Below are 13,052 nucleotides of genomic sequence, written 5' to 3'. Positions count from 1 at the left end.
TGAGAAACTGCAGAACTTGTCCTCGCAAAACAAACTAAAGGTCGCCTACTGGAGCCCAAGGTTGAAGTCAAGGAATATTTGCTCATTCAAGGCACACACAGAAAGACCAGACAAAAGCAGCAAAGGGGGCATTCCAATCAACATTCTGCAAACAACAGGCTTGTGCCACGCTGCTTTCTCTATCTCCTTATCATCACCATCCAAGCAGATTCAGTGCTGACGCCCAGACTAGTTTCTGAAACTCCCTTCCACTGAACACTTACCCTCTTCAAAGTGATAGCCTCCATGTTGACATCATGTCCCATTCCCCTCTTCAGCGCCTTCCTCTAAAGCCTGCAGAAATGGAAGATTCTTTCCTTGACAATTCATCCCTTTCCTGGCTTATGTCTTTCAAAGGAGCTGTTGAATCTCTTTCCATCTAGAAGGTATTTGAGTGTGACGTTGGCTCAGGTTCGGATTTCTCACATGAGTTTCCATTGCTTCCACACATGGGAAGATATAGAGCAGTTTCCGTACAGAAGATTTGCATTTCCTCTCATTGAAGGAAGTCTCTCCATGAGCTGAGCACAAGCTCAGATCCTTGCCCATACCTGATTTGGTTCAAGGAGGCAATAACAAACTCAGGTAATTATAGAAATCTAACTAGATGTACAGACAGTAGGAGGGCAAGGCAGAAAGAAAAAGGAAGATAATATACAAGGGAGGGATGAAGCAGTAAGTTTAAAGGGAAGTAATAGGGAGGTGAGCTAAAAGAAAAGAAGGAAGACTGAGGGAGGCAGTGGTCAAGTATTAAAAGTCTCTTGTAGAAGAGAAGGAAGAACTAAAAACATAAATTGGGGAAATGAGGATTAAGGGAAATATACAGCTAGTAATCAAAACTGTCAATGTGACTGGAATGAACTCTCCCATAAAATGGAGAGGGCTATCAAAATGGATTAAACCATGATCCAACAATATGTTGTTTACAAGTACCATATCTGAAACAAGGAGATACACACAAGATAAAGGTAAAAGGCTGAAACAGAATATATTGTGTTTCAACTTATGTAAGAAAAATCGGGGTAGCAATCCTAATCTCAGACACAGAAAAGGAGAAATAGATCTAATCAAAACATATAAGAAAGCTATATCCTGCTAAAAGGCACCATAGACGTTGAAACAATATCATTACTAAACATGTATGCTCCAAGTGGTACAGCATCCAAAATCTTAGAAGAAAAGTTAAGGAAGTTACAGGAAGAAACAGACACCAAAACTACACTAGTGGGAAACCTCAGCCTCCCCCTCTCTGAACTTGAGAAACGTAACCTCAAAATAAACAAGAAAGAATTTAAGGAGATGAATAAAGCTCTGGATAAAGTAGATATGATAGCTCTCAGGAGAATATTGAATGGGGATAGATAGGAATACACCTTTTTCTCAACAGTACATGGCACATATACAAAAATTGACCATGTACTAGCCCATAAAAACCTCACAATCCAGTGCAGAAAGGCAGAAATAGTGAATGCATCCTTCTCAGATTATAATGCAATAAATATTATACGCAATAAAAGACCATGGAAAGAAATACCAAAAATTAATAGGAAACGAAATAATCTAATTCTAAGGAATGAGTGGGTTAAACAACAAATCATAGAAACAATCAACAATTTCATTCAAGAGAATCATAATAATGAGACAACCTACAAATCTTATGGGATACTGCAAAAGCAATTCTTAGGGGAAGTTTTATATCTTTGAATGACTATGTGAATAAAATAGAAAAAGAGATCAATGAATTGAGCATGCAGCTGAAAAAGCTAGAAAAAGAACCAACTGAAAATCCCTAAGTAAATACCAAATTAGAATTACTGAAAACCAAAGAAGAGATTAATAAAATTGAAATTAAAAACCTATTGAACCAATAAGTGAAACTATGAACTAGTTTTAGGAGAAAACCAGTAAAATTGATAAATCTTTGGTCAACCTGATTAAAAAAAGAAAGAAGAAAACCAAATTACCAATATCAAAAATGAAAAGGGTGAAGTAACTTCCAATGCGGAGGAAATTAAAACAATAATTACAAATTACTTTGCCCAACTTTATGCCCGTAAATTCGACAATCTAAATGAGATGGATGATTATTTTAAAATTTATAAATTGCCCAGATTAACATAGGAGGAAGTTGAGTACTTAAATAAGCCCATGTGAGAAAAAGAAATTGAAGAAGCCATCAATGAACTCTTGAGGGAAAAAAATTTCCAGAGCCAGAAGGAGTTACAACTTAATTCTATCAAACATTTAAAGGACAGTTAATCCCAATATAGACTATTTAGGAAAACTGAGGAAGAAGGAGTCCTCCCAAATTCTTTTTATCATACAAATATTGTTCCGATACCTAAACTAGGAAGAGCCAAAACAAAGAAAGAAAATTATAGACCACGTTCTCTAACGAATATAGAAGCAAAAATTTTAAATAAGATTTTAGCAAAAAGAATGCATCAACTTATCATTGAGAATAATACATTATGATTAGGTAGGATTCATACCAGCAATGCAGGGTTGGTTCAGTATCAGGAAAACTATTACCATTATTGATCAAACCAACAAGAAACTTAACAGAAGCCACATGATTATCTCAATAGATGCAGGAAAAGATTTTGACAAAATACAACACCCATTCCTATTAAAAACACTGGAGAGCATAGAAATAAAGGGAACTCTCCATAAAATAATAAGCAGTATCTATCTAAAACCCTCAGCAAGCATTATATGCAATGGAGACAAGCTAGATGTATTTCCAATAAGATCAGGGGTGAAACAAGGATGTCCATTATCACCACTACTATTCAATATGGTGCTAGAAATGTTAGCTGTAGCAATTAGAGAAGTCAAAAAAATTGAAGGAATTAGAATAGGAAAAGAAGAAACTAAGTTATCACTCTTTGCAGATGATATGATAATATACATAGAGAAGCCCAGAGATTCAGGTGAAAACTACTTGAAATAATAAACAACTTGGCAAAGTTGCAGGTTACAAAAAAATAAACCCACACAAATCTTCTACATTTCTATATATTACTAACAAAGCCCAGCAGCTAGAGATAGAAAGAGAAATTTCATTTAAAGCTAGGGTGGACACTATAAAACACTTGGGAGTGTACCTGCCAAAACAAATCCAGGGACTATATGAACTCAATTACAAAACACTTTTCACACAAATAAAGTCAGAGTTAAGTAAGTGGAAAAACATCATTTGCTTGTGGGGAGGCTAAGCCAATATAATAAAAATGACAATTCTACCTCAATTAATTTACTTATTTAGTGCCATACCAATCAAACTATCACATAATTATTTTCTAGAGCTGGAAAAAATAATATCAAAATTCATCTGGAAGAACAAAGGGTCCAGAACAGCAAGGGAACTAATGAAAAGAAATGCTAAGGAAGGTGGCCTCTCTCTCCCAGATCTCATATTGTATTATAAAGCAGCAGTTATCAAAACCACTTGGTACTGGCTAAGAAATGGAAGGGTAGACAACTCGGACATGCTAAGTACTGATGACACAGTAGTCAATGAATATAGCAATCTATTGTTTGATAAATCCAAGGATCGCAGTTCCTGGGATAAGAACTCCCTGTGTGATAAAAATTACAGGGAAAACTGGATAAAAGTGTGGCAGAAACTATGCATAGACCAATGCCTGATCCGGTACACAAGCATAAAGTCCAAATGGGTACATGATCTAGGTATAAAGATTGATACTATAAACAAATTAGTGGAGCAAGGAATAGTGTATTTATCAGATTTATGGAGAAGGGAAGAATTTTTGACTAAAGAAGAGATAGAAAGCATTATGAAGTGCAAAATGGATAATTTTGATTACATTAAACTGAAAAGTTTTTGCACAAATCCAATGCAACCAAGATTAGGAGAAAAGCAGAAAACTGGAAAAGAAATTTTGCAACTAGTGTCTGTGATAAAGGCCTCATTTCTAAAACATACAGAGAACTCAGTCAAATGTACAAGAATACAAGTCATTCTAGAACAGGCAGTTTTCAGAGGAAGAAATTATAGCTATCTATAATCATATGAATAAATGCTCTAAATCACTATTGATTAGAGAGATACAAATCAAAACAACTCTGAGATACCACATCACACCTATCAGATTGGCTAACATGATACAACAATTAGATGATAAATGTTGGAGAAGATGTGGGAGAGTTGGAACACTAATTCATGGTTGGTGGAGCTGTGAGCCGATCCAGCCATTCTGGAGAGCAATTTAGAACTATGCCCAAAGGGCTACAAAAATGTGTATACCCTTTGACCCAGTAATACCACTTCTAGGACTGTATCCCCAAGAGATCATAAAAATGGGAAAGGGTCCCATATGTACATAAATATTTACAGCAGCCCTCTTTGTGGTGGCCAAAAACTGGAAATCAAGGGGATTCCCATCAATTGGGGAATGGCTGAATAAATTATGGTATATGAATGTAATTGAATACTATTGTGCTACAAGAAATGATGAACAGGAAGACTTCAGAGAGGCCTGAAAATACTTATATGATCTGATACTGAGCAGAACCAGGGGAACTTTGTGCATAGCAATGACCACAGTGTGTGAGGGTTTTTTGGGGTAGACTTGGAACTTCGTTGAAATTCAAGGACTTAAAAATATTCCCAGTGGCCATTTAAGGCAAAATGCCTTCCATACCCAGAGAAAGAGCTTTGGAATTCAATCACAGAATGCAGCAGATCATTTTCTTTTCTTCTACATTTTGGTTTGTTTATATGATTTCTCCCATTCATTTAAATTCTTCTACACAATGAAAATATATTTAAGAGGAATGTATGTATAGAACCTATGTAAAATTGTATGCCGTCTCGGGGTGGGAAGGGAGAGGGAGGGGAAAAAACAATCTAAGTTTTATGGTAGTGATTGTAGAACACTGAAAAAAAAGTAAAATTAACATAAAAAAAAGAAACCACATGATTATCTCAATAGATACAGAAAAAGCTTTTGACATAGAACACCCATTCCTATTGAAAACACAAGTCAGCATAGGAATAAAAGGAACTTTCTATAAAATAATGAGCAGTATCTACCTAAAACCTTCAGCAAGCATTATATTCAATGGGGATAAGCTAGATGCATTTCCAATAAGATCAGGGGTGAAACAAGGATGTCCATTATCACCACTATTATTGAATATAATACTAGAAATGTTAGCTGTAGCAAAAAGCAAAGAAAAAGAAATTGAAGGAATTAGAATAGGCAAAGAAGAAACTAAGTTATCACTCTTTGCAGATGATATATTGATATACTTAGAGAATCAAGTAAAAAACTACTTGAAATAATAAACAACTTTGTCAAAGCTGCAAGTTACAAAATAAACCCACACAAATCATCTGCATTTCTATATATTACTAACAAAGTCCAACAGCAAGAGATAAAAAGAGAAATCACATTTTAAGCTAAGGTAGACACTATAAAATATTTGGGAGTCTACCTGCTAAAATAAAACCAGGGACTATATGAACACAATTACAAAACACTTTTTCACAAATAAAGTCAGATCTAAGTAAGTGGAAAAACATCAGTTGCTCATGGGTAGGCCAAGTCAATATAATAAAAATGACAATTCTACCTAAATTAATTTACTTATTCAGTGCTACACCAATCAAACTATCACATAATTATTTTCTAGAATGAGAAAAAATAATATCAAAATTCATCTGGAAGAATAAAAAGTCTAGAATATCAAGTGAACTAATGAAAAGAAATGGTAGGAAAGGTGACCTAGCCCTAACAGATCTCAAATTGTATTACAAAGCAGCAATCATCAAAACCACTTAGTACTGACTAAGAAATAGAGGGGTAGACAACTGGAATAGGTTAGACATTCAAGACACAGTAGTCAATGAATATAGCAATCTGCTGTTCGATAAACCCAAGGACCCCAGCTTCTGGGATAAGAACTCACTGTTTGACAAAAATTGCTGGGAAAACTGGATAACAGTGTGGTGGAAACTGGGCATAGACTAAACCCTGACACCATATACAAGAATAAAGTCCAGATGGGTACATGATCTAGCAATAAAGACTGATACTATAAACAAATTAGTGGAGCAAGGAATAGTATATTTATCAGATTTATGAAGAATGGAGAAAATTTTGAACAAGAGATAGAGAACATTATGAAGTGCAAAATGGATAATTTTTATTACATTAAATTGAAAACTTTTTGCACAAACAAACCCAATACAGCCAAGATTAGGAGGGAAGTAGAAAACTGGGAAAGAATTTTTGCAACCAGTGTCCGTGATAAAGGCCTCACTTCTAAAATATATAGAGAACTCAGTCAAATGTAGAAGAATAAAAGTTATTCTCCAATTGACCAATGGTCAAAGGACATGAACAGGGAGTTTTCAGGGGAAGAAATTAAAGCTATCTATAATCATATGAGAAAAATGCTCAAAATCACCATTGATTAGAGAGATGCAAATCAAACAACTCTGAGGTACCACATCACACCTGTCAGATTGCCTACCATGACAAAACAGGAAGATGATAAATGTTGGAGAAGATATGGGAGAGTTGGAACACTAATATTTGGTGGAGCTGTGAGCTAATCCAACCATTCTGGAGAGCAATTTGGAACTATGCCCAAAGGGCTACAAAAATGTGCATTCCCTTTCACTCAGCAATACTGCTTCTAGGACTGTATCCCCAAGAGATCATAAAAATGGGAAAGGGTCCCACATGTGCAAAAATATTTATAGCAGCTCTTTTGTGGTGACCAAAACTGGAATGACCATCAATTATGGAATGGCTCATAAATTGTGGTATATGAAGGTAATGAAATATAATTGTGCTACAAGAAATGATGAACAGGAAGACTTCAGAGAAGCCTGGGAGGACTTATATGAACTGATGCTGAGTGAGAGGAGCAGAATTAAAAGAACGTCATACACAACAAGAACCACAGTGTGTGAGGAACTTTTCTGGTAGACTTAGTACTTCATTGCAATGCAAGGACTTAAATAATTTCCAATGCACTATTGAGGCAAAATGCCTTCCACATCCAGAGAAAGAACTATGGAATCTGATGACAGAATGAAGCCGACCATTTTCTTTTGTATTATGTTTTGTTTTGTTTTATGATTTCTCCCATTCTTTTTAATTCTTCTATGCAACATGACTAAGGTGAAAATGTATTTAATAAGAATGTATGTGTAGAACCTATGTAAAATTGTATGCTGTCTCAGGGAGGGAGTGGGGAGGAAGGGGAAAAATCTAAGATATATGGAAGTGATTGTAGAACATTGAAAACAAGTACAATATTTAAAAAAATAATGGGATACCTGGACAGGGACTTAAGTGGCTGACAGATGCAGCTACAATGGGGGAGTAGGACACTATGAGTCCAATTGTGGAAAGCAAGTGTCAACAGGAGAACCTCCCAGGAGGGACTCTCTCGTTCCAGAGGACTATCACAAAACAATTGGAGCAACAAGCAGGGCCAAAGCACTGCTAACAAATAAAACTCCTGAACCTGATAAAATTCACAGGAGAATTCGATCAAAATTTAAAGAAAAGTAGATATATGTATTTGACAAACTATTCTCAAAAATGGATAAAGAAAGCACCTTATCAGAATTATTTCATGAGATAATGATCATCCTAATATCTCAGTTAAAGAGAGAGAAAACACAGAAAGAAAACAACAGGCCAATATAATTAACCATCATTGATTCAAACCAAATTATACTAAATAGATTGCTGAAATTTATCTAAGAAATCACTCATTATGACAAAATAGTATTTATGCTAGAAATGCAAGGTTATTTCAACATTAGGAAAACAAAAAAAGTACAGTAAGTCACAATAAAAGGCAAAACATCCAAAACCACATGATCAGCTTCAAACTTGTAGAAAAAGCCTCTGAGAAAGTAAAACATTATTTTATGCTAACACCTCTACAAAGTATTGGCATAGAGACTCCTTTTAATATCTTAAAAATGTATCTACAGAAAATCAAAAACAAGCATTGCATGCAAGGAGGATACACTCGAACCATTTCCAACAAATATGGGAGTAAAGTGAGTATGTCTACTCCTCCTAGTATTTTATGTACTTCTGAAAATGCTAGCAATAGCAATAAAAGCAAACAATTAAAAGAATAAATATAGGTAAAGAGGAGATAAAACTATGTCATAAAAAATGTGACAACATCATCCAAATTTATTTACACTTTTAATGCTTGACCAATTGAATTACCAAGTGGATACTTTATGAAGCTTGAAACAATAATAAGAAAATTCATTTAAAAAATACCTCAAGTATCATGGTAAATGATTTTAAAAAGTTAGAACAAAGACGGAATATCACTTCCAGACTACAAACTGTATTATAAAGGAGTAGTCATCAAAATCTTCTGGTATTTGTTTTAAAATATATATATATGCAACTCATTGGAACATATTAGACAAGGAAGAATCAGAAAGAACAGAACTCAATCCAATGTCTGATAAGGTGGAAAACATAATTCATCCAGGGAAAAAATTCTTATTCAATTAAAATTGTTAGGGAAACTGGAAAGCAGTCTGGCAGAAATTAGGCTTAGAGCAATACCTTAGAACACATTGCACAATTCATTCTAAACGATACCCAACCTCAATATTAGATCATACTATAACAACAATTAGAAGAGAAACAGATCATATACCCCTCCCAGTAATGATTAGGGGAAGTATTAATAACCAAACAAGAAACAGAGGTGAATACAAAAGCTTTAGATAAATAACTCTGATTGCCTGAAAATGAAAAGCCTCTGCACAGACAACAGTAATTAATATAGGATAAAAAAGGAAGTGGTCAAATAAAGGAAAAGAAATTATATCAAACTTCTTGAAAAAGAGTTTGATAGCCAAGATATATATGAAACTAATAAATATAAATAAGACTAATATCTATTCACCAATAGGTGAATGACCTAAGATCATAAACCATCAGTTCTCAAAAGAACTGCAAAGTATTCACAACAAAATATTCCAAATCACTAACAGTAAGAGAAATTCAAATCAAAACAAACTTGATGAATTGATAAAAAAAAAATTGCAGCGGTCTGCTTTGGATGGGTTATGGGAAAGCAGGTACACTAATACACAGTTGGTGGAGCTTTTCCTTTAGAAAAGTAATTTGGAATCATGCAAATGAAATGATTTTAATCTACACCCTTTGAATCAGAGATTCCACTGCTGGGTTCATACACAAAGCAGTCATCAAAGAGAATAAAACAACAAAACATATATTCCAAAACGTTCATAGCAGCAGTTTTTCTGACAGCTAAGAACTGGAAACAAAGTAGATGCCTATCAGCCAGGGAATGGCGAAATACATTGGTGTAGGGGAATGTAATGGGAAATGGGGAGTGAGATGCATACAGAGTAGCATGGAAAGGTAGCAGAGCCAAGAAAACAATCTGCACAGTAACTCTAACAATATCAGGGGGAAGCATAATGACACACCAACCCCTCCCCCCCAAACGTAAGTGAAACAAAATTATGTCAAGGAGGACTCAGAAAAAGAGAGATGAGAAGACAGAGTCAAGCTACTCCCACATGCTTTCAGACTTTTTCAATGTCTCCCTCTCCTTTTTCCCTATCCAAAAAATATTAGTTGTCATGTAGGATGGCTCTCTGGGAGAGCATGTGGAAAGGATACATAGGAAACAGTGGTAATGTGACAAACAGAACATATCAATAAAAAAAGAGACATACATAGAATAAAAATGAGGACCCAGAAAAAAAAAATAGTATGTATTAAGTGAACCCAGAATGGCAATATAGCAATCACATTATCGAAGTAAAAAAAATAGACACATAAAAACAGATAAAGAAATGACACTATGCTAAAAGGAACCAAAGACAAGAGACAAATATCAATATTGAAGTTACATCCAAATCCACAACGGGAAAATGAAGAGGGCCATCAAAACACACAGAGCGTAACACAGAGCTGACAGTGCATTTCGATGTCCCTCTCTGTTTAGCCAGGGAGGAAATCATAACACACAGAAAAAGAGAAGATGAATGAACTAATTATAAATTTAGAAAATTAGATGAAGCCTTAAAATAAGCACATAAGAAGAGATAATAGAAATTAGAGAAGTGAATAAATTGGAAACAAACTGAAAAAAAAAAAGAAATCTCTATAGAAATGATAATTAGCTTTTATTTTTCTCTCCTTGAGAGAGAGAAAGAAGAGAGACAGAGTGACAGAGAGAGACAGAGAGAGAGACAGAGAGAGAGAGATAAAGCGAGCCGTGGTGATATTCAGGCAGGTCCCCTGGACCCCGGGCTCTGGCTGCTACTATCTCAATCCCATTGGCCCCTGAGGGCCAGGAGATATACCTGCAGCTTGATCAGAAGATGAGGCCCTCTTGTTACAGGATGAGCAGGATCCTGGCATGGCAACAAATAGTCACCAAAATAAAACAAGAAACTGAAGCAAAGAAAGAGTGTGACCTGGTTGCAGGCTGCTGGATTTCCACAATATGCTCTGCTCTATGAGGAGTCACAATTTCCCATCAGCATCAAAGTTGTAAAGAAAGTTCATGATTTTCTTGAAAAGGACCTTATAGAACCCCTTTGCAGGAATGTTGGAAAAGTCATTGAAAAATTGATGTTTGTGCCAGTGTGGGATACTAGCTGACCAATCTGACTTCTGATAAGGGAAGAGAGGGAGTTATTCTTATAAAACTTGATTATTAGACAAGAAAGTTCTTCATTTTTCCCTACATAGGAAGTAAGAAACACAACTACAAACTGATAGGTATATTGTTTTGTCTTCTGCAGCTGTGAAGCTCCATTATCTGCCAAAAGTGGATGAAAGTGATCTCTTGGTGAATCACAAAGGCAATTACTATGATGTTCCCTAATAAAATCTCAGGGCCAGAGTGAGAATCACAAGGAAAAAAAAAAAAGAAATGATAACTAAAAACTAGCTCTTTGAAAAGATTATTAAAATTTCTCACCACCCTGCATTCCTAGGACACCACCAGGCCCCAGGAAACTTCTTATCAGGACAGTCTTGATCCAGGGAGACATTAGCAGCTTTGGTACTCACACTGCCACAGTACTTTCTTGAGTAGAGGACTAAAAGGATGGAGAAAGAAACTCCTCCATTTAAAGAGGCCTCCCAGGCCAGTCATCTCCTCATTTCCCACCAGCTTGCACTCTTTGGGCTGTGTACTGGGTACTGACTTCCCTAGCCCCTTAACTCCCAACCCCAGCTTTTCAGCTTCCTTTTCCACATTATTATCTCCCAATATATTGTAAGCTCCTTGAGGCCAGGAACTATTTTTATTTTTTTTTCTTCATATCCACAGTATGCAAAATAGGTGCTTAATAAAAACTTATGAACTGATTCACCAATCTGGTTGAAAATCAAAGAAACAAATTAGTCAAAGAGCAAGGGAAAATCACAACAAAACCAGAAGAAATTAAAGAATAATTAGTTACAGTTACATGCTCAAAGCAAAAAAACAAAACTGAGAATAAACAAAGAGGAACACTTTCAAAAATGCCAAAAGCTGACAGAGACCAAAGAGAGATCTTAAAAACCCTATCTGTGAAAAAGGAATAGAACTTACTCTGAAGGAACTACCAAAGGAGATGGGTGGGAAACCTCCTGGTTCTCAAGTGTTTAAAAGAAGAAGCAGTACTACATAAATTATTCTCCAACACTGAGAAAGAAAGCACTCTACAGAATCCTTCTATGGGACAAATAGATTCCTACTACCTAAACCATGGGAGGATAAAACAGAAGAACTAGATGCCAATGTCATTCATGAAAACTGATTCAACAAATAAAAATAAATAAAATCCTGTCAAGTACACTATAGCCCATCACTCAAGAAGTTATTCATTATGACCAAGTTGGATTTATACCAGGGATGCAAGGATGGCTCAGCATTAAGAAAGCATCCAAAATAGTTCATCATAGTCCTACAGATGATAGCTACAACGCCCCAGGAACTGGACTAAGTGCTTTATAATCATTATCTCATTTATCTTCACAATCACCCTTAGAGGGAGGTGTTATCATCCTTATTTTACAAATAAGGAAACTGAGGCAGAAAGACATGAATGAACTTGCCTAGGGTCACACATCTACTACTTGAGGTCATATTTGACCTGGAGTCTTATGACTCCAGGTCCAATCTAACCCTAGTTCCAACCACCTGACCCTAATTCCAACCAATTTCATTGGTTGCCCTAACACAGGGAAAGGCTTCATGTGGAAGGTAGCCTTAATAAAGGTAGAAATTCTAGGATGCAGGGGAGCGTGGAAGAGAGCATGTAAGAAAAAGAAGAGAGGGAGAAGAGAAGCGGGAAGGGTGAAGGTGGGCAGGGTGCTGGTGGAGGAAGAAAGAGAAAGAGGAAGGGGAGGAGGGAGCAGAGCTAAAGAGCAGGGAGAAGAGGAGGAGAGGAGATAAGGGAAAAAAGGAGAGGGAGAAGATAAGATAAAGAAGATTTGGGGAAAAGAAAACAGGGCAGAGGTATGAGGAAGGGAGAGGAGGAAGAAGGGGTCTGACATCAGAGAAAAAGAACGTGGGGAGAGAAGGTAAGAAAAAGGGGAGGAACGGAGGGAGGAGGAGGGGAGAGGATAAGAGAAAGAATAAGGGGAAGGAAGCAAGAGAAAGAGGAGTTAGGGGAGTAATAAGGAGGAGGGGAGGAGGAGGAAGGGGAGGAGCAGGGAGATGGGGAGGGGGAGGATGAAGGAGCCTAAGGTGAAATAAGGAGATGATGGGGAGAGAAGAAAAGAGAAATAGAAGGAGAAGGAGGAGGAAGGAGAACAAGTGAGAAAGAGGGAGAAGAAGTACCAAAGAGAAAGGAGAGGAGAGGAAATAAGAGAAATAAGGAGGGGGAGGAGACAAGAGGAAAACTAGTTGGGAGAGGAAGAAGGAGAAGGGGGAGGAAGGAGAAGGAAGAGGAAGAGGAGGGGATCTGAGGTAAAATAAAGAGAAGGTGGGGAGGAGGTAAAGGAAAGAGA

General features: G+C 36.4%; 1 protein-coding gene across 1 annotated transcript in view; it reads right to left on the bottom strand.

Moving 5' to 3' along the window:
- Positions 1-449: 449 nt before the first annotated feature.
- NSUN3 (NOP2/Sun RNA methyltransferase 3) overlaps positions 450-13,052 on the bottom strand; it is a 75,611-nt gene continuing 63,008 nt past the window's right edge. The window contains exon 5 of the mRNA XM_072621682.1: positions 450-590. Within this exon, the coding sequence (XP_072477783.1) occupies positions 536-590 (55 nt within the window). The 3' untranslated portion in view covers positions 450-535. The remainder of the gene's footprint in view (positions 591-13,052) is intronic.

The sequence above is a fragment of the Notamacropus eugenii genome, chromosome 6 (assembly GCF_028372415.1).
Source record: "Notamacropus eugenii isolate mMacEug1 chromosome 6, mMacEug1.pri_v2, whole genome shotgun sequence".
Lineage (NCBI taxonomy): Eukaryota > Metazoa > Chordata > Mammalia > Diprotodontia > Macropodidae > Notamacropus > Notamacropus eugenii.
Note: the sequence above shows the minus strand (reverse complement) of the source record. Positions and strands in the feature narration are given on the sequence as shown.